Source organism: Lynx rufus, unplaced genomic scaffold, assembly GCF_022079265.1.
Source record: "Lynx rufus isolate CCGP_SWC_20201006 ecotype Redwood Valley unplaced genomic scaffold, mLynRuf1.p SCAF_29, whole genome shotgun sequence".
Taxonomy (NCBI): Eukaryota; Metazoa; Chordata; class Mammalia; order Carnivora; family Felidae; genus Lynx; species Lynx rufus.
Genome location: NW_025814844.1, coordinates 3,614,127 through 3,636,081, shown reverse-complemented (window position 1 = coordinate 3,636,081; position 21,955 = coordinate 3,614,127). Strand labels below are relative to the sequence as shown.

Here is a 21,955-nt window from a genome sequence, read left to right as displayed (position 1 = left end):
CAGAATGATGGAGAAAGATGTACGTGATATATTGTTTTATGAAAAGAGCAAGGAACAGAATGAACTGTGTTTAAAAATACAGTATATGGAGTTCCTGGGTGGCTCAGTCAGTTGAGCATCTGACTCTTGATTTCAGCTCAGGTCATGATCTCAGGGTCGTGGGATCCAGCCCCATGTTGGGCTCCGTGGGGTGTGGAGCCTGCTTAAGATTCTCTCTCTTGCTCTGCCGCTGGTACTCTTTCCCCACCCTGCCTCTCTCTCTCTCTCTCTCTCAAAAACTAAAAATAAAAAATAAGAATACAGTGTCTGTGTGTGGATGTGTAAGATTTGAAGTTAGATAAGGAAATTAGGGCAAGATCGGGCCACATACCCTGCTCCTTCGCTTCCGTTTTCCCCCGAGGCCTCGTCTAGGACAGCTCATCCAAATTGCAACGTTATCTTTCAAGAGTGTTTTTAACAGAAATATTTATCATTCAAGAATTCATCCCCCCCCCAAAATAGTGCCATTATACATAGTTATTAGATTCTTACACTAGCCAACCAAATTCTACCTAACTCAAGTATTCCTGCCTTAAATTAAAAAATGCTACTGATTTAACAAATCACCTCAAACAAGAAGACTCTTACCAAGGTTGCCCTAATACTGGTGTTCGAGGAAAAGTGCTCATTGCTTCCGTGACTATTGAGCGCCTGCTGTGTGCCTGATTCTGTTGATATTGTTTTCTCCAAAAGAGGTCTTCTTTCCTGCCCCTGAGAAAACGCCATCTCAGTTAGGAGCCCAGGGAGGGAATTAGGACCTGTCCACAGGGATCCTGGAGCTGCCCGGCCCCATGGCCCCTTGTTGTGGGCAGAGCCCCTTGTGCACACTGGGCATGGGGGAGGCACGTCATTGGCTCAGCCTTGGTGCTGGGTGTGCCTGGCAGGGAGTGATTAAGACCTCTCCAAGGCAGCTAGCTTTGGTGTGGAGCCAAGCGATTTTCAGAAAGTGTTTAAAGTAGAAAATGAGAGCCTCCGATTTAAGAAAAGGGGAAATGGGCATAGAGTCTGTCTGAGAGGAGATGGCCTTCTCGCCGTCATCTGGTCCCTCAGTGAGAGACTCTGTAGGTGTTGACATAGGATTGGGCCCATTGAGTGACATAACTTGTGGAGAGTGTTTTTCCTCCAGTTCATGGAGGGACTTTGTTCTGTTATCTGAACGAATACACCTGTTATGGCTGATTGTGCTCAGCCCGAAGCCTGACCAGGCGTGAGACTGAATTTGGTTGTATTTGGGTGTATAGCAAAGCAGAGACAAACCACTTGTGATAACCTACCCGTGAGTCAGGCATAGGAAGGGAGCCCAGGCACGTCCCTTGGCACCCACAGGCCAGCTTCCTACCCCTGTCACAGGAGCCGTGTGGTTGGCCTGAGCTCCTCACCACTCCACACTGGGGTGACCATACAGCCCCTGCGTCAGCCTTCCTTACGCCCAGTGGGGTTACTCCTGAGAATTCCCTTTCCAAAGACATCCTGCTTTCTCTACAGGGATGCTATTTCCATCTCCGTGATCATAGCAGTTAGAGAAAGGTTTTTAAAGACAGATTTATTTGATGAAGCCTTTTTTGTCATCATTTTGTTTTTATTTATGGCTGAAGGATGGTGATTTTCATGAGCCACCTGACTCTTGCAGGTTTTTCATGCTAACTGTCCCTGAAAAGAGAGATCTGAAAGTCTGTTCCCTCTGAAATCTGAAACAGGAAGCAGCCTTAAAGGAGTGATGAGGAAATAGCCAAGTGTGGGATTTGTTGACCTCCCTTCGCTGTCTTTACAATGCTGCACAGCTATCGGAAAAACTTCATGGCGTAAACCACTCAACAGATGGTACTTGTTCTGAAAGGGAAGGAGAGGCTGATGTTTGAGGTTTGCTTCAGAGGGAACGCTGAGTTGAGTATTCAGTTAGAACCAAGACTTGATTTTTCTGATCATGGGGCATTCTTTCTACTGCAGATATCTCCAAGGCCTTGGTTCTAACGGAAATTGGCCCCAAACGTGACCCTGCCACTCTGAAATTGTTCCTGAGCAACATGGAGAGGTTACTCCACGCCAAAGCTCATGGGTATGACTTTTCAGTTCCCAGAACATCCTGGAGCCAGAGGGGAAAGTGCCAAACACACAGTCTTGCTCACAGCTCCCCAGGGAGAGAGGAAAAGATCCCGAGTGATGGGAGGTGGCCCACATGCGCCCCATGCAGAGGCCGGGAGAGCCACATGATGCTTCCTCTGCCGGTGTACTCCCTCGTGCCTGTTAGAAAACCAACAGGGGACCTGTGTTCCTTTCGGAGCAGTGCTTCCAGAAGCCAAGTGACTGATCTCAAGCCACCCAACCAGTGAATCCTGTGTGGGCTTAGAGCCCTTCATAAATGATATCACTCCGGCAAATGTTTAGGAAAAATGAATTCTAACAAGTCCAAATGAATCTTCTCCCATCTCCCACCCTCCCTAGGTCTGTGCTGTACCTGTCAGACACACGAGGTGATTTACATTTATTTAAGTTAAAATTCAGTAGAGTTAAGATGAGTTCTTCATTTGCACTAGCCACATTTCAAGTGTTCAGCAGCCACAGGTGGCTAGTAGCTTCCACATTTGCAGAACTTTTCCATCGTCACAGAAAGTTCTCTCGAATGGCATTGCTCTGCACCACAGATCTTGAATCTAGAGAGTGTATTAGAAAAGCCCTGTGGCTCATTTTTGATGACTGGGAATGCCCAGCAAAGGGTTGACTTTGGATGATGTCAGCTATTTAAGAGAAATCTGACTTGTGCACAGCACCACTCACAGGAATCTTTGCCCTCTTCCCTCTCCTCTAGGGTCCGAGTTATCGGGAGCTCCACCTTGGCACTCTGCCACCTGGCCTCGGGGGCTGCAGATGCTTATTACCAGTTTGGCCTGCACTGCTGGGACCTGGCTGCCGCCACCGTCATCATCAGAGAAGCAGGTGGCATCGTGATGGACACTTCAGGTAAGCCCCTCTGACCCTCAGCCTGCTGTCCATCCCCAGGGGAATGACAGCAGACTAGACCCAGTAACGCCACCAGACTCAATGTCTCCCAGTCTAGACCTGGTAATGTAACCAGACCCAACATCCCCAGACTGGACCAAGTGCCATCAGACCCAACATCTCCCAGACTGGGCCAAGTGCCACCAGACCCAGCATCCCCCAGACTGGACCAAGTACCATCAGACCCAACATCTCCCAGACTGGGCCAAGTGCCACCAGACGTAGCATCCCCCAGACTGGACCAAGTGCCATCAGACCCAGGATCCGCCAGACTGGACCAAGTGCCATCAGACCCAACATCCCCCAGACTGGACCGAGTGCCGCCAGACCCAACGTCCCCCGGACTGGACCGAGTGCCGCCAGACCCAGCGTCCCCCGGACTGGACCGAGTGCCGCCAGACCCAGCGTCCCCCGGACTGGACCGAGTGCCGCCAGACCCAGCGTCCCCCGGACTGGACCGAGTGCCGCCAGACCCAGCGTCCCCCGGACTGGACCGAGTGCCGCCAGACCCAGCGTCCCCCGGACTGGACCGAGTGCCGCCAGACCCAGCGTCCCCCGGACTGGACCGAGTGCCGCCAGACCCAGCGTCCCCCGGACTGGACCGAGTGCCGCCAGACCCAGCGTCCCCCGGACTGGACCGAGTGCCGCCAGACCCAGCGTCCCCCGGACTGGACCGAGTGCCGCCAGACCCAGCGTCCCCCGGACTGGACCGAGTGCCGCCAGACCCAGCGTCCCCCGGACTGGACCGAGTGCCGCCAGACCCAGCGTCCCCCGGACTGGACCGAGTGCCGCCAGACCCAGCGTCCCCCGGACTGGACCGAGTGCCGCCAGACCCAGCGTCCCCCGGACTGGACCGAGTGCCGCCATACCCAACGTCCCCCAGACTGGACCAAGTACCACCACCAGACCAAATGTCCCCTCTACTTCCTCAGAGTCTACTGATGAGACACCATGTGAAGATGTTGGAAGAACAGTGGGCTAGTGCCTTCTCAGCTTTCCTGCCTTCCTACTCTCTGCCTCTAGGCATGAAAAGAGACCCCAGGATCAGGATACGGCCAGATAGGAACACGCGACCACTGTACACATACATAACATTTGACGGTTTTCTAGCACACATTCTGACCCCACCAAATCTGACGAGATAGGCAGAATAAGCATCGTACTCCCCATTCTATGAAGAGGAGGCTAGCACCCCCCCCACACACACACCGTGTAGCTCCGCATGGGGTCAGCATGGTGTAGAGCATGAGCACACTGTGAGCTTTTTAGGAGAACAGACTCAAAAAGGTGACTTGTTCCTTCTACTTCAAGGTCATCGTGTCCCAGTGACTGACCCCCTGGGGGTGAGTCCCCTAATATGTCTGCCCCCATAACTCCTCTTAGCTTCAGGCAGACCCTTCATCTAGTATTTAGGAATAAGCAGTTTGAGACTGGGTGAATCCTTTTAGATCCCTTTCTCTAGCTTTTTAGTCACGACTTGTTAGCCAGCCTGCATCAGGTCACTGCCTAGACAGGCCCCACCCAGACCTTCTGAGTTAGGACTTCCATCTATCACATGGGGTCCCCGGTGCCACCCATACAGCAGACATTTGAGAATTGCTCTCCACTGTGGTGGTCTAACCGATCATGTGAACCTCAGTCCTGATGGCTGGACCTTAACCTCCATTCCCCCAGCACAGCCTCGAGTGCTCCCTTCCTGGGGCAGCAGAGTGGATGCTGAGAGGCTGCACCCTTGCTTTGGCCAGGCTCACGTCTAGACCTCCCTGTACGGTCCCGCCTCCAGCCCAGCCTGGACCCTGGTTTTCCTTGGAATGTGCGTGTGCTCAGTTGCCATTCGGGACTGTTCTGCCCTTTCCGGTAACTCAGGCACCCTGTCTCCTCTCTCTGTCCTCAGGTGGACCTCTCGACCTCATGTCTTGCAGAGTGGTGGCTGCGGGCACCCGAGAAATGGCGACGCTCATAGCTCAGGCCTTACAAACGATTAACTATGGGCGGGATGATGAGAAGTGAAAGGGAGCAGAGGGGCAGAGAAATGTGACCCGAGGACTGGGCCCTCCTGCGAATGCTGAGGCTGGCGGCGAGCCCTGGGACAAAGCTGCCTCCAGCAGCCTGCACACATCAAGTGTCTCTGACCACCCCCAAGAGGAGGTGTTTTGCTAAAGTATGTGGCTTTCTGGTTAAATCCACGTCTTTCACCGGGATTCGGTGTTTAGCTGGTGTCTCTCTTTAATCTCACATAGCCTTTATCAGGTTAGTACACATTCTTCTATCAGGGCCAAAATCCAAATCTCGTGTGACGTACGTATTGAAAATTGAGTCTTGATTTTTTTTTCCTCCAGAATGCAAATCTCAGGTAATAAGGCTTTAGAACTGCTGATGAAGCGGACTTGTTCTCAGGCCCTCCCCCATGGTACTTCAGAATGCAATAAATCAAAATAATGGCGCTCTGCTTATCTGTTTCCCTCCATACGTGTGTCGCCTGCTTCCTCAAACCCACAACGCCCACAGCTGTAGATCCAGGCTCTTCAGGAAAGTTTGCATATTAAAGCCGAAGTTGGCAGTGTTTGCTGTCTGTCTGTCTGCTGCTTTTGATAAGCACTGTGAAAACTACCTTAGTAATTATCATGTGTTAATGGATAAAGTGAGCCATACAAAAATTTTAGGAATTTATTTGAGCAAAAAACAAATCAGGCAGCGTCAAAGCAGAAGTGGTTAGAAGCACTGTCTACTGGGGGCTGGGGAAAAACTGTTCTAGAGAAAAGGCCAAAGGAAATTCTCGATTGGCTGTAGCTTAAAACCTCTTTCTTTGGCTGTTTGTGATTGGTTGTCCTTAAGTTCACTCTTGTAACCTTAAGGTATTTACAGGCTTACATTGGTTTGCTTATGCAGGTGCTATGGCATTAGAGCCACCTCAGTCTGATGGCCTCCTTTTTAATTAATTTAACAATCCCCCCTTTTGGTTATCCTGTCATATGTGAGAAGATTGCCCCAAAATTTGGTATTAGCGCCACCCTCTGTCACCATCAGAGTTAAATTGCTCTTGCCTCACTGTGAAACTCCCAGGTTATGTTGTCAGATCCATGGAAGAATTGCTTTTGCTTTTTTCCCCATTGTTCAGCTTGTTTCTTTTTCTCCAAGCACACTGAGACCATCTGCTGTGCTGATGGCTGCAAGCACGCCTGTAAGACCTTTGAGAGAACACAGCACACCAGACTGATAATACCAAGTGACTGAAGTATACTCCTAGCCGTGGCCCCCATGAACCAAACCGGTTGCTATCAAATAAATCAAAGAATGTACCAGAATCAACCTGTATAAGCCAAGGAGCATGTTTGTTAATGTCTTGTACTGGAGTTTCTACAAAACCAGAGGTGTTGATCTAGGTACAGCAGGAACTATTTGCCGTGGCACAGACTCCCCCAACAAGTAATCTAAAGCAATTCTATTATCTAAAACCATCTCAGCAAGAGAGCCCCTGGGGACTTTTGTGGTGCAGCCATGGCGTTAGCGGTAGACTCAGCAGTGGTTGCCGGAGTTAAGCGTAAGTTTCTAATTGTACGTTTGTTTGTAATAACTCCAAGCCAAGGAAGAGGGGACCTTCCAAATGATGCACATCCAGAGGGGTTAACAGCTGCTAGTAAAACTTCTCTTTCAGGGGAGTGGGACAATGTGGAGTTTCTGAGGTATTATGAAGGGACAGTGGGACAGTACTCAGAGCAGGGTGCATTGTCCTTACACCCTCCAGACAGCGAGCTGCCCAAGCATGGAGGCCGCTGCCCAAAGCTCCACGTGTAAAGGTGTAGCTAGGAGGTCCACATAGGGCTTCCTCAAGTATTAGCATTCATGGACCCATTGCTCCATATAGAGGTGCATCATTCATCCAAGACTCCAATACTGTATTACCACACATTGAAAGACCAGCAAATGTATGGGCCCAATAGCAAGCCTACAAATGCTCTGATTGACACTGGCTGCTCTGCAGCCTTTCAGATGTGCATTCAGTGGATTTTGCTTTTCCCATTCCAGGATTGGATTAAATTGAGACAAGAAACAAGGATACGTAGATCTGGTGTTTGAACTTTGTTAAAGAGACCTGCAGGACAGTGGCAGCATACAGTGGCCTTCAGGATTCCCTTCACATCTTGAGTTTGGTTCAGCATGATAAATCCGGCTGTTGGTTTAGTGGTTTAGTTTCCTGCGGTAGCTGTTGTTTGTGAAATCCTGTCTTCCCCTGCATTAAGGGACAGAAAAGGCAGATCGCAAATAGGCAAAGGAATAAAGGTTTCTTACAGGAGATGAAGATCCAGATCGGTGATTTTGGGAGAGCTGCTCACCCCAAGCTGTTGAATGCTTCTGAGGAGGAACGTCTGTGGCCAGTTTTAACTTCACATCTCCGGCTGATATACGGTGCCGGAGCCTGGAGGAGGCCTTTCAACTGGGTGCTGTGGCCCCAGGGTTCAAATCCCTGAAGTTGGGCTGCCATCTGGGTGGTGAGGAGAACCTGGTGTGGTCCCTTCCAGTGAGGTTCCTGGGCAGTCTTTCTTAGGTGTCATTTCCAGAAGACCTGCTCTCCATGTCCTAAGTTGTGGAGGGTTAAGCCAGCTATAGGAGCATCATGGAAAGCTTCCTTTTCCTGGTGGCAGTACTCTTCGGCATAATGCATTAAAGCCTGACAATACTGAGTCACATCAGAATTTATGAGTACAGTAGACACGTGGTTCTATCATCAAAAGCCTAGGTCTTCCTGTTACTGCTGCATGAGATGTTAATTTGTGCTTTCCCGTGAGTGCCAGTCTAACTGCCATCAAAACCAATGGTAGACCTTTTGGCCAGGGCAGTCCAGTTGATTCTGTTAATTTAGCTAACTTCAGGTTTAAGATACCATTTGTTCATTCAACTTCAGATGACTGAGGACGGTAAGGATGATACTAATGCCACTGTTTAAAAGCAACGCCTTATTTGTTTAATTATTTCCCCAGAGAAATGAGTTCCCAATCACTGGAGATCTCTCTGGGGGATACCCCCTAAACTTTCTAAAAGTTTCTTAGCCATGGTTGTGGCATCAGCCTTTCTGCATGAGAAGGCTTCAGTCCATCCTGAGAAAATACAAATAATTACAAGGACATATCAATAATCCATTGTAGGAGCAATTGAGTGAAATCTATTTGTAAATGTTCAAATGGCCCAGTAGGTGGTGGAAATGCTCCATCAAATGAACCATCTTAATGGTCTTTCCAGGGTTAGGGGTTTGATCAATTAGACATTTGCTCATAAACCACTTTTGTGACTTTGGAGCAGTCATCCACCAATTCTTTTTCATAATTTGGGTCATTTTTTTCTGTGCCATGGTGATATGCAGAATACAGAGCTTCTAGTAATGGCAATTTTAAGGGCTCAGGAAGAACCAGGAGGCCATCTGGTGGCCCTCAGTGTGTCCTCATCTAACATTAAATTTGTACCCTTGGGCTCAACATTTGTTGTTCTAGTTCAGGTGCCCGATTTTGTCTTTTATATAGATTATCATAAATAATTTGGTTAGAGTTCGTCTTCCAGACTTCATTCAGGTTGTATATTAGAAGAGTTTTAGTGCTGGCAGATTTAGCATGGAAGTCTGCTAGACCATTTCCCTGATACTCGGGTTCTGTTTTCTAGTGCAAACTTCATTTTTAATAATTCCAGTTCAGTTGGGCACTAGAATGGCAGACAGCAGTTCATTTACTCAGAGTCCAGTTTTGATTAGGATTCTGCTAGAAGTGAGGAACTCTGTTTCCATAACGTAGCAAGGTCAGAGACCACCCCAGAGACATATGTGCTATGGGTATAAGTGTTTACTGACTTTCTGTTGGGTGGCCAACAAGCCTGAGTAAGGGCACGTAGCTCTGCTGGTTGCACAGACTTAAAACGGGCAAGATATCCTTTGGGGTAGTTCATACTGAGTTATTACAGCATATCCTGCTTGATACCTCCCTTCTGCATTCTTAGCATAGGACCCATTGATGAAGTATCAAATCTGGGCTTTCTAATGAATTGTCCTATAAGTCACGTGAAGGGTCAGTAACCGTGATACCACATGTACACATTTATGGGGTTCTGTACCATCGTCAGGCCGGGGCAGCAGGGTTGAGTGAGTCAAAGCACATAAGACGGAGGTTAGAAGGTAGAAGGTGAAGCCTCTCACAAGATGCTCATCTTCTTGCTGAAAATGTTGAGTCTAATCAGGGGGTAACAGATTCTGAGCATCATGAGGTACTTGTAGCATTAAGTCCTCTCCAAATACCAGTTCAGCTGAGGCTTAGTCACTGTGGCTCCCACTTTCCAACAGTCTGGACATGCTCCGCCTGCCAGGTCTGACTGTAAGCTGTGCTCAGTAGGTCTGTGTTTTCCTCCATGCTCTTGGGTTAGAACTCCTAAAGCCTGGTTATCACTCCCGTGGACAGATAAGGTGAAAGGCTTAGTATAATTTGGGAGCCCTGGGCTAGAGTTTGTTGGCAGGGTTAATTTTAGTTGGCTGAAGGCTTATTTCATGATTCTCTTCCTAGGAGGAGGGCTTGGGAATCGAGTTTGTTGTAAGCTCATACAGAGGAGATGCAATCAGAAAAATGTGGAACCCAAGATCTACAATATCCTGCAAGTCCAAAAATTGTCATTAGTTGTAGTTCAGGGGAAGTTTGGCGTGGTCTTTACTCTTTCAGGTGAGAGGGAAATACCTTCTGCATTCAAATCATGTCCTGGATAGTGGGCCTTCTTTTTTGTGAATTGGAGTTTTTCCTTAGAAGCCTATGTGCTTTACAAGCTAATTGCTATAATAAAGTGAACCTGTTTCTGAGTCTTCCCTTGTAAGGGAACACAGCAGTAAGGCATCTACATACTGATGAGTGTAGCATTCTTAGGGATGTAAGGTCTTGATGTAAAACCTATGAAAAATAGGATGGGGCTTCAGCGAACCCTATGGCATTATAGTCCAGGTATATTGTTGATTTTTCCAAATGAAGATAAGTAACATTGCTTCTCACTGTCAACTGGGATACTAAAGAAAGCAGAGCAAAGATCTACCACTGTGAACCACTTTGACTCTGTAGTTACATTAGATAACAAGGTGTTGAGATTTGGAACACAGGGAACCTTAGTGTCACAGTTTTATTGATTGCATGCAGATCCTGAACACATCTCCAGCCTTGTCCATTTGGTCTTTTAATGGGTAAGATCGGAGCATTACAGGGACTCGTGCATGGGGTTCTGAGTCTTTGCTTAATTAAGTCTTCTACAGTTAGTGAGAGCCCTTCAGTAGATTCTGGTCTTAGTAGATATTGAGACAATTTAGGCAGGGGTTCAGAATGATCTATTAGGATTTTTATGGGTTCAGCACTCTTTTTTTCTTTTTTTTAATTTACATCCAAGTTACTTAGCATATAGTGCAACAATGATTTCAGGAGTAGATACCTTAATGCTTCTTACCCATTTAGCCCATCTCCCCTCCAGTAACCCTCTGTTTGTTCTCCATATTTAAGACTCTCTTATGTTTTATCCCCCTCCCTGTTTTTATATTATTTTTGCTTCTGTTCCCTTATATTCATTTGTTTTGTATCTTAAAGTCCTTATATGAGTGAAGTCATAGGGTATTTGTCTTTCTCTGACTAATTTCGCTTAGCATAGTACCTTCTAGTTCCATCCACATAGTTGCAAATGGCAAGATTTCATTCTTTTTGATTGCCGAGTAATACTCCATTGTATACACTTACCACATCTTGTTTATCCATTCATCCATCAATGGACATTTGGGCCCTTTCCATACTTTGGCTATTGTTGATAGTGCTGCTATACACATTGGGATGCATGTGTCCCTTCGAAACAGCATACCTATATCCCTTGGATAAATACCTAGTAGTGCAATTACTGGGTCGTAGGGTAGTTCTATTTTTAGTTTTTTGAGGAACCTCCATACTGTTTTCCAGAGTGGCTGCACCAGTTTGCATTCCCACCAGCAATGCCGAAGAGATCCTTTCTCCACATTCTCGCCAACATCTGTTGTTGCCTGAGTTGTTAATGTTAGCCATTCTGACAGGTGTGAGGTGATATCTCATTGTGGTTTTGATTTGTATTTCCCTGATGATGAGTGACGTTGAGCATCTTTTCATATGTCGGTTTGCCATCTGGATGTCTTCTTTGGAGAAGTGTCTATTCATGTCTTTTGCCCATTTCTTCACTGGATTATTTCTTTTTTGGGTGTTGAGTTTGAGAAGTGGTTTATAGATCTTGGATACTAGCCCTTTATCTGATAGGTCGTTTGCAAATATCTTCTCCCATTCTGTTGGTTGTCTCTTAGTTTTGCTGATTGTTTCCTTTGCTGTGCAGAAGCTTTTAATTTTGATAAGGTCCCAGTAGTTCATTTTTGCTTTTGTTTCCCTTGCCTCCAGGGACGTGTTGAGTTAGAAGTTGCTGTGGCCAAGGTCAAAGAGGTTTTTGCCTGCTTTCTCCTTGAGGATTTTGATAGGTTCCTGTCTTACATTTAGGTCTTTTATCCATTTTGAGTTTGTTTTTGTGTATGGTGTAAGAAAATGGTCCAGGTTAATTTTTCTGCATGTGGCTGTCCAGTTTTCCCAGCATCGTTTGCTGAAGAGACTGTCTTTGTTCCATTGGATATTCTTTCCTGCTTTGTCAAAGATTAGTTGCCCATACATTTGTGGGTCTATTTCTGGGTTCTCTATTCTGTTCCATTGATTTGAGTGTCTGTTTTTGTGCCAGTACTCTACTGTCTTGATGATTACAGCTTTGTAGTACAGCTTGAAATCTGAGATTGTGGTGCCTCCTGCTTTGGTTTTCTTTTTCAAGATTGCTTTAGCTATTCGGGGTCTTTTCTGGTTCCATACAAATTTTAGGATTATTTGTTCTAGCTCTGTGAAGAATGCTGGTGTTATTTGGGTAGGTATTGCATGGGTTCAGCACTCTTAATTCTGCCTGTGTTGGCTGAGGAAGAAGCTCCTAGGCAGGCAGGCACTTCTGAGAGATCGGGGCTTTCACACTTTCAAGTCTCAATTTCATCAAGTCCTGCTTGCAGAGAGCAGAGCAACTCAGGTTGTTTCTCCTTCTGAATTAAATTTTATATGAGCCCTCAATTTAGAAAACTTATCTCCTCCTAACAGGTTTGCTGGGGCAGTGCCATGGAGAAGGAATGTATTGTTTCCTGGAAATGGCCCTAATATCATTTGGACTGGTCTAGATATAGGAACCCTTTGAATTTGGTTAGAAACTCCCTCTACGGAAATATTTTCTTTATTCTGAGGGATTTGCTGTTTTATGAAAGTGGGATTTATTGTTGGTGAAGTTTACTGCAGACCCACCAATACTGTACAGGATTCTCCACTGATTTTTTTTTTAATTTTTTTTTTCAACGTTTATTTATTTTTGGGACAGAGAGAGACAGAGCATGAAGGGGGGAGGGGCAGAGAGAGAGGGAGACACAGAATCAGAAGCAGGCTCCAGGCTCTGAGCCATCAGCCCAGAGCCTGACGCGGGGCTCGAACTCACGGAGCACGAGATCGTGACCTGGCTGAAGTCGGACGCTTAACCGACTGCGCCACCCAGGCGCCCCTCCACTGATTTTTTTTTAATGTTTATTCCTTTTGAGAGAGAGCACACATGTGAGAGCTGAGGAGGAGCAGAGAGAGAGAGGGAGATAGAGAATCCCAAACAGTCTCTTCACTGTCAGCAGAGCTCAACGTGGGTGTCGATCTCACGAACTGTGAGATCATGACTTGAGCCGAAATCAAGAGTTGGACACTTAACCAACGAGCCACCCTAGGAACCCCTCCATAATTTTTATCTTCATTTCCCCTTGCTAATTTAGAGGTATCATGGGGAGCAATTTACTGGAGAATCCCTTGGAAATCCATCAATGCTGATCATAATTTTGACAATCAAATTTTTAAAGACTTCCCCTGATGGAAAAACGGTGTGAATTAATAGGTGGAAGTCTGCAAAACGATGGGTTCAGCAGGAGGCATTCCTTTTTCCAGTGCCCTGATTGTTTACAGTGAAGGAGGACGTTTGGGGACAGAGTATTCCTGAGTTCTAGGTTCTGGCTTGAAATGCATACATGGAGGTCCTCAGCCCTTGGAGTGATTGTAACTATAGGGCCACAAGTTTATTGGCTTTTCAAATATCATGTTGGCCCTATGGTTTTTTCAAAATGTTCAGCTAGGGATCTGGGGCATCTGGGTGGCTCAGTTGGTGGAGCATCCCAGCTTCAGCTCAGGTCGTGATCTCATAGTTTATGGATTTGTGCTCTGCTTCGGGCTCTGTGCTGACAGCTCGGAGCCTGGAGCCTGCTTTGGATTCTGTGTCTTCCTCTCTCTCTGCCTCTTCCCTGCCCATGCTCTCTCTGTCTGTCTCTCTCCTCCCCCACTCCTGCTCACTTTCTCTCTCTCTCTCAATCTCTCAAAAATAAATAAACATTAAAAAAATATTTTTAGATGTTCAGCTAGGACTGTTAGTTCAGCAAGAAGGGCCACTGCCCAACCCAGTTTGTGCCTCTTTATTAGGCCACTTTTAGGCCAGAGCCCCGTAATAAATAAGGAATTCAGGGCATTTTCTGTGCCTGCATTTAATGAAGAAGGAACAGAATGTTTCACAAAAAAAGGTTTCCAATTTTGTCTGTAGTCTGAGACTGGTTTGTCCTTTTTTGTTTGCAAGATTGAGTGATAGAGACCAGTCTTTTGAAGAAGTGCCTATTAATACTTTCAAGTAGGTCTTGGGCTATTTTTCTAGTGCATTTTGGTCCATCCCTGGCAGAGCAAACGTATGTGGGTCTTTACCTATTGCTCCTAGCAAATTCCCATTTGACTTCACCCACCCATTTCCTAATGCCACACAAATAAATTGGTAGAGATTCTACAGCCCCAGATCATAAGCTCCAGTCAGAATTCCAAATTTTTCTCTCTTTCCCCCCCCTTATTCCGTAAGACCTTGGTCTGGACCCAGTCCAGCTTAAGCTGGACCTAGTCTGACCCTGGACCTGGTGTGGTTTCTTCTTTTTTAAGTCGGTCAGTCCCAGACCCAGTCCAGAAAAAGAATGCTCAAATAAAGTCAGGGAGCTCTTTAAAAAAATTTTTTTTAATATTTATTTATTTTTAAGAGAGACAAAGCATGAGCAGGGGAGGGGCCGAGAGAGGGAGACACAGAACCCGAGGCATGGCAGTGTTTCACCTTCGGATCACACTTCTGACACCAGACCTGTTAAAAGGTAAACTGAGGCATGTTAAAATTTTAGAGGCGTGTATTTGAGCAAAAATGGATTCCAAGCGGGCAGTGCCAAACCTGCAGTGGTTAGGAGAGCCCTGCTGACAGGAGCTGGGGGGAAACTTTTACAGGGGAAAAAGCAGAAGCAATGTGAGGAGATATTGACTGCCTATGGCATGAGGCTAGCCTGCTGTTTGTGAGTGGTTGTCCTTAGGTTTCGCTTTTGTAACCTTGAGGCATTTACAGGCTTAAGAGTTTGATTTGGTTATGTAGGTGCCCTGGCATTGAAGCCACCTCAGTCTGATGGCCTCCTTGTTTCATTAGCCTAATGCATGTTAGTATTTGAAATCCAAGACACGGGACAGACTGAAGAAAAATGAATAGCTCAAAAACAAATCTCCAAAATTACGCTGTTTGTGTGATCCATCTATTTAATGAGGAATTGTACTTTCTGGGCCTCATTTTTCCCTCTGTAGGAGGTAGAATTATGTAAAGAATATTCACTGATTCTCTTTAGGTGGAGAAGGCTGTAAGCTGCCCTTAACTTTTCCTCTCATGTTCCTAATATACCATCATCATCAACAAATAGTATTTGAAAGCTTCCATGACATCTGCTGTCTCTGGCTCCTAAAATTCAGAGGTTGGCCTATACAGTAACCCCATCATTTTCACCAGACTGTACCCCTGGGGAGTCCTCAGCAAGTCCTGGGCTGGCCCCAAGGTCTCTCCTCTCTGGACACTGGTGGACCTTCACTGCTAACTCCTGCCTGCCACCCACCTCTCACAGACCAACCTGCGTGCAGGCTGCAAATAGCAGAGCCCCCAGTGGACTTCCCCAGAGGATTATTCCCTTTGGGAGTAGATTACCGAGATGCCTTCCCACCACTTCCACTTGGCTTACTAATTGGTAAATTAAAACTATCAAAAAGGAGTTTCCTTTTCTGATCTGAATGGGGTGAGCAGGCACACCCCCAAAAGGTACACGGTTGAGGGGCTTGGATGTGTGTGGATGGGGGTCTCCTTTGGGGCTAACGAGTCTAATGTGCATGGGGGCCCTCACTTTTGATACCTGCAGGAAGTTAGCACATGGCATACAGAGCCATAGAACTTCAGGGTCAAGGGCCTTAGCGACTACTTGAAGCTTCTCCACCCCCTGGGAGTCTCGAGTCTCCTGCACGCCCTGCTGACTAGTGTCCAGGAGAGGCACGCCATTCCTCCAGAGAGCACACCCACACCAAGATCTTTCAGATCATTACGATGTCCTTTCTGTGTTCAAGTTCATTTCAGGCAGCTGAAATATGTAAGCACTTAGCCAAGATTTTCTGAATGAGATTCATTTTAACACATTTTGAAGATTAGTGACATAAATGGAGACAAGCTTCTCCAGCTAAGGGGAGCAGGCCATGTAGATCCTGTTGGGGGCACGGGCAGGTGGGGCTCCTGGAGATTTCAGGGCTCAGATTGATAGAATAACTGACCAGAAGAGAGCTTTCCCATTCCTACTAAAAATGGTTATGTAAGCAAAGGAGACACTTTGTCAATTTAATTTCTAAGTTCTATAGTTTTGGAACTTAATTTACTAAGTTTTCCAGAGGAGATGACAGTCACTTTTAAAAATTGCTTTAGCGAGTCCCCTCCCTAAAATGTACCTCACGCCATGAACCACCCCTGCCATCGTCATGGTGACAGGTTTCTCTCCTCAGGTACTAGACCTAGTTAAGCAGACACTTAATAACTTGGATGTGAAATACCAAGGATGCAAGCTTTTGGGCTGTCAAAGGGTGGGAGTGTTTTTCCATTGCCTTTAGGAGGAACCCGGAGTAAGGTTTATACTTCAGGTTTAGGCTTCAGATATGTATGTGAGATCATTGCTTTATACAAAAGTGCCAGGGGCAAAAATAAATGATATTATTATGTTAGGGGATAGCTGCCCCACCATCCTTGCAGTGATCGTGTCCATACTAAATATACGTGAAGGCCGTGGTTAATAAGAGCAAGCACCGCATACCTACCCTCTTGGTTCTCCAAGCTTCCTGGAAACTGCTGTGCACTGGGAACAGTTCTGGTGCTCATGTTGCTATTTTATCACCTGGGTTCAACATACGTGGTGTTGGAAGGGATTGTCTGGTACCCAGACAGTGATCATTTAAAAAAAGTGTTTTCCCTAAGGATCAGTCTCCTAATCTGTACGTTATATTTGCATGTACACATAGGCAACCTTTAGCCATTATTATACTGTCTCAAGGGAACCTACTTGTGATATGAAGATACCCTTAAAATGAACCGTAAGGGGGCGCCTGGGTGGTTCAGTCAGTTGAGCATCCGACTCCTGGTTTCAGCTCAGGTCATGATTTCATCGTTCATAGGATCGAGCCCCATGTTGGGCTCTGTTCTGACAGTGTAGAGCCTGCTTGGGATTCTCTGTCTCTCCCTGTTTCTGCCCCTCCCCAACCGATGTGTGCACATGCTCTTTCACTCTCTCTCCATCTCTTTAAATAAACTTTAAAAAATGAACTATAACTATAAGGGAGCCTTCCTAGAAACCCACATGTATTGGAAGGAAAAAAGAAACTTAAAAGCAATACCAGAATATTATGGTGGGGCGCCTGGGTGGCTCGGTTGGTTAAGTGTCCAACTTCACCTCAGGTCATGATCTCATGGCCCGTGAGTTCGAACCCCATGTCTGGCTCTGTGCTGACGGCTGGGAGCCTGGAGCCTGCTTCAGATCCTGTGTCTCCCTCTCTCTCTAGCCCTCCCCCGTTCATGCCCTGTCTCTGTCTCAAAAATAAATAAACATTAAAAAAAATATTATGGTAAGGTTAGTGTCATTTTGAACATAAATTAGTATCTTTCAGGCATATATCAGTGACTCTGAAAACACCAACGTGGATTATTGAGCATAAATTTTTAATGCTTAAAGATTCAAGGGGAAGTGCACAGAAGTGTGGGTAGCACACTGGACAGGGATTGGAACTGGTTCTGTGTTCAGATCCTGGCTCTATACCAACCAGCCATGTGACCTTGGGCAAACCACTTAAGGAAGCCAAGGCCCCAGTTGGTCCCTAACACTTGTGCATTAACGTTCTCCAGGGCTTTTTCCAGATTCTGTTCCCTCAGCCTGTGAACTAGTAAATACCACACCTGGCCAAAGTTCCCAGCAGGAATAAAGAAGAGGTGTGTGTTATCCAGCTGGGATAGTAAATACATTTTGTGTTAAGTCACTCCGGGTTTGTGTGTGTTTACATAGGTTCACCTTGTGAGCACTGTAGCTGAATCACATTTTGTAGATATGGAGCCTACTCCATGTCTGACCACCCTCGAGAAAACCCAGAACTTGTCTGAGTCCTCTGTCCTCATGGGCCTGGGTCCCCAGAGCTTGCCAAGCTACGGGCCAGTTCCTGAAGCACAGGTACGGTCATCTTTGAAGAGACTAGGTTTTCTCTCATCTCTGGAAACAGCCCAGTTTGCCATTTTATCATTTCGTTGCATGGGACTTTCTAATAAATGGTATAGGTTTTTTGAATGCAAGTTTAAAATGTATGCTCATGTTTCACCAAATTGTTTGCAAGATTTTATTTTCTCAGGATCTACCCAAACAGTTCTTCTGAGTATAAATGCACACAAGAAACTCCTCATGTTCTTTAACATGCATTTTGAGGGGTAACACTCGTTAATCATGTGACGTCTTTAAGTGTCTACTGGAAGGTTTCTTTGGAGAAATCACTCCCCACAGGAAAAGCCTTTGAGAGCACCCTACGGGCACCACAAGACCCTGGAGGATACAGCCTACATAAATGTCTGCAGGCGCCCCGGGTCTCTCCCCCTGTTTGTTTCTGCATTCTGCAATTGCTGGGGGTCCAGAGCTGGCCTTGGTACGCTTTTGGCATAAGCTTCGTCACTGCCTCTTCAGGAGAAGCGGAGAGACCCCCGGAGGACAGGGAGGTGTCCGAGACCCTGAAGCCATAGGCCAGGCTGGGGTGCAGAGCTCAACCCATCATGGAACCTGACACCCGGCTGCCACTGCCCAGATGAGCCTCCCGGAAGCCAACTGAGCTGCTCACATTGTGATCTTCAGAGACAACCAGACTGCTCACGATATCATTTGGACTTCCTTTCAAAATAATGTTCACCTACTCTTTGATGATCTAGCCTGAAATAAAAGGGAAAACATTTGTCCTAGCACATCGCTAAGTGTCCCTATCCAAACCAGGAGTCAGGAAACGTGGTGTTTGGTTCCAAGTTCACGATAAAATAGCTTGTGTAACCTTGAAGTCACTTCCCCCCTGTTGATCCTTGGTGAAATGTGTAACGTGGACCCTGTCCAACCGCCCTCCCAGGACTATTGTGCAGGTGGCACAGGACATTATGTGAAAGCATCCAGAGCTGTGAAATGCCAGGTGACTTTTTTTTTTTTTTACAATTAAATATTCAAGAGTGACAGGATCACATCACAGCCAAATGGAATGGTTCAGCTATTGGAGAAATATTTAGTCAGATTACACCATAGCTTAGACAGGCTTTGCCTGACTTATTAAATCATTTACGATCAGTTCTACAATTATTCTGCACCCGACACTTGAGGCAATCTCAGGAAATACCTCCCCTCGCTTTCCTTAGTAATAACCACATTAAAGTATACAAAAAACTTTAATCCTCATGCTTTATTCTATGGAGACAAGGTATAAATAGACTTTTTTTTTTTTAGTGTTTTATTATTTACTTATTTTGAGAGAGAGAGAGCAGGGGAGGGGCAGAGAGAGAGGGAGACAGAGAATCTCAAGCCCCAACATGGGGCTCAATCTCTCGAACCACAAGATCATGACCTGAGCCAAAATCAAGAGTTGGACGCTTGACCGACTGAGCCACCCAGGTGCCCCTACAAAGAACAGACCCTTAAAAGCATAAGCAAAGGACAAAATCAGTGGCCTAAAAGTTTGGATGATTTCCAGAAGCACCAGGCCCTCTGAACCAACACCCTGGGCTCCCAAGTAGATGGTGGGAAGTGCAGGGACCTGTGCTTGCGGGCGCCACTGACGAGCTGGGTGATCCCAAGCCACTCGTGGAACCTCTCTGGGCCTCTCTGTGAAACAAGTTAAATGGTGCCGCTCCCAGGGTCGGGAAAAGTGTATGAAATTGTGTGCACACGCGGTTGCATCAAACAGATGGACCAGAGCGCAGATCGACTTGCAGGAGCCAGAACAGAGAAGCCGAGGGCAAAAGTCTTCTCACTCAGCCGCTTTGACCTCTCTGTGCCGCAGCCCAACTCAGGCTTCCCTTCCTGCTGGCGGGTCCCCAGAGTGGAGTGCCGCTCAGTCACCTCATAAAGGCCTCCTGTGAAGGACACAGGAAGGCAAAAGCCTGGATGTCTGGGTAGTTCTGTACGGCGTCCGCTGAGGCTCACCTCGAACACTGAGTCACACGGCTTCCCGGCGTTAGCCTGGACCTGGCCCCTCCGGTGTCGCTCGGTCATCACACATCAGCGGCCCTATGACTGATCCAAAACAAGCAGCAGAAGAGAGAAGGATGACAGTAAGTGAAAGCTGAGGACCCAGTGTAGGAAAGGAGGGGGGTTCTTGCAACGATCCCAACGGCAGCTTCAAATCCAGGTGCGACACGGAAGCAGCTGAGGGACAGGACCGTCATCATGGTGCTGGGCTGGACAAACGAAAGAGCCCGAGCCTGGAGTTGGGGGGGTGGGGGGAGAGGGAATCAGACGGGGGGGGGGTGGTGGGCGGGGGGTAGGTGGGACATGATTCTGGCCTCGGGGAGTGCTATGACTCAGAACACGCAAGTTCATACAGAGGGAGCACCCCGGCTTCCTCGTGTGCCATGCTTCCCCGGGCTCTTGGAGGTCAGAGGTGCCTGTCTGCGACTATTCGTGTATCTTGTCCTAACATCTACCTCCGGCTTTGCTTCATCTAGGGCAAGAGTGAAGACCATTCTCAGCAATTAGACTGTCGACATTCCGGAAAATGTCGACATTACTCCGAAGCGGCACGCTGCTACTGTGAAGGGCCCCTGAGGAAACTGCAGAGGGACTTCGATCACATCAGTGTAGAACTCCATCTCCTTGGGAAGAAAAAGAAGAGGCTCCAGGTTGGCAAATGGTGCGGAGACAGAAAGGAACTGGCCTCAGTTTGCACTATCTGTAGTCATGTACAGAACATGACCAAGAGTGTTACCCTGGGCTTCCGGTAAAACAGAAAGTCTGTGTTTGCTCACTTCCCCATCAACACTGCTATTCGGGAGAATGGTTCCCTTGTTGAAACCTGAGATTTCTTGGGTAAAAAATATATCTGCAGGGTTTGGATGAGGCCCGGCATCGCTTGTTCAGTATCTCAGGCCCGGAAAGAGGAGTCAATTCTTGAAATGACATTGAACTTGTATCGAATTCAACTGCTCTGATTCAGCAAGCCACAACAGTCAGAAATAAAGTATCAGAACATTTGGGGAGGGTATCTATGTTTCCAAAAAAGAAACAGTTCAGCAGATAGCTGATAAGATTTAAGTTGTCCAGCTGCAGAAGCAGCAAGATGCTGGACCATTCCTCAGGCTTATTTGTGGTATTTTAAAGATGCAACAAAAGCTGTGTCTTGATCTGGAGAAAAAGCAAACATATGTTTCCATAACCTTGGAGCCCCTGCCCTCCAGTGCCCGGCACCGAGGGGGTCCACAGGAGAGGGCTGGCAACAGGGGCTGGCACAGGGCTCCACTGGCACCCACGAGCATCAGTGCAGGCTTCCCGGAGGAAGTGATGTTGAATCTGAGTTTGAGGAGGTGAGTGGAGGTTAGGTCAAGAATCAGGGTGGGGCATTCCAGGTGGAGAGGGTGCCATGAAGGAAAGTTCTGAGTACTGGCTGGCTGGGCAGGGGCATGGTGTCACCCAGGAGAGGGACAGGAAGGTGATGTTAAAGACACTGGGACCAGGGGCACCTGGGTGGCTCCGTCAGTTGAGCGTCTGACTTCGGCTCAGGTCATGATCTCACGGTCTGTGAGTTCCAGTCCCGCATCGGGCTCTGTGCTGACAGCTCAGAGCCTGGAGCCTGCTTCGGATTCTGTGTCTCCCTCTCTCTCTTCCCCTCCCCCGTTCTTGCTTGCTCTCTCTCTCTTTCTCTCAAAAATAAACATTTAAAAAATTAAAAAAATAAATAAGAAAGAAAAGAAAGACACTGGGGCCAGTTGAGAGGGCCTTGGGTACAAAGCAAAGCAGTGAGCACTTCGTGCTGGAAACACTCAGTACCTTTGTCACTGGGACATATTGCCATGTCTACCAGAGAGCTGCTTGTAATTTTGGGGTGAGGTAAGGGACCACTCAGGCAGGTGGTAGGTATGCTATGATTCCATGAGGCAATTTCATCGTTCATCAGTCATGCCACAGGGTTATCTTCCATTCAGTAGGATGATCTGACACATATGTGCATAAAGTCACTGGGGACTTTGACAGCGTCTCCTGTTCAACCTAACAGTCTCCCAGGAGGGATAGGGGAGGCATAGGAATGACCTGGTCCAACCTCCTGCACAGGTGAGTGACCTGGCCTCTCTTCTGCAGGTCCCACCAGTCACTAGCCTTACGGTACACTGTCAGTCTGCCTGACCTGTTCCATGGTATCAGTTCAGTCCCCCATCAGCTTTGGCTCAGGGCCAATGCTGTGCACTCTCCTATCCACTGCTTGGGTCCGGATGG

At 47.2% G+C, this 21,955-nt stretch overlaps 1 protein-coding gene and 1 pseudogene across 5 annotated transcripts in view; both read left to right on the top strand.

Annotated features, from left to right (window-relative positions):
- IMPA2 (inositol monophosphatase 2) overlaps positions 1–20,719 on the top strand; it is a 61,896-nt gene extending 41,177 nt beyond the window's left edge. For 2 of the 5 annotated variants that reach the window (XM_047090179.1, XM_047090180.1), the window contains 3 exons: positions 1,987–2,095; positions 2,846–2,997; positions 4,931–5,599. In XM_047090179.1, the coding sequence (XP_046946135.1) occupies positions 1,987–2,095; positions 2,846–2,997; positions 4,931–5,046 (377 nt within the window). In that variant the 3' untranslated portion in view covers positions 5,047–5,599. Of the gene's footprint in view, positions 1–1,986; positions 2,096–2,845; positions 2,998–3,089; positions 3,361–4,930; positions 5,600–20,193 lie in introns of those variants that run through there. The other 3 variants (XM_047090182.1, XM_047090183.1, XM_047090184.1) reach the window with 3 other exon arrangements.
- On the top strand, positions 20,207–20,779 carry LOC124519775 (60S ribosomal protein L9-like; annotated as a pseudogene).
- Positions 20,780–21,955: the final 1,176 nt, after the last annotated feature.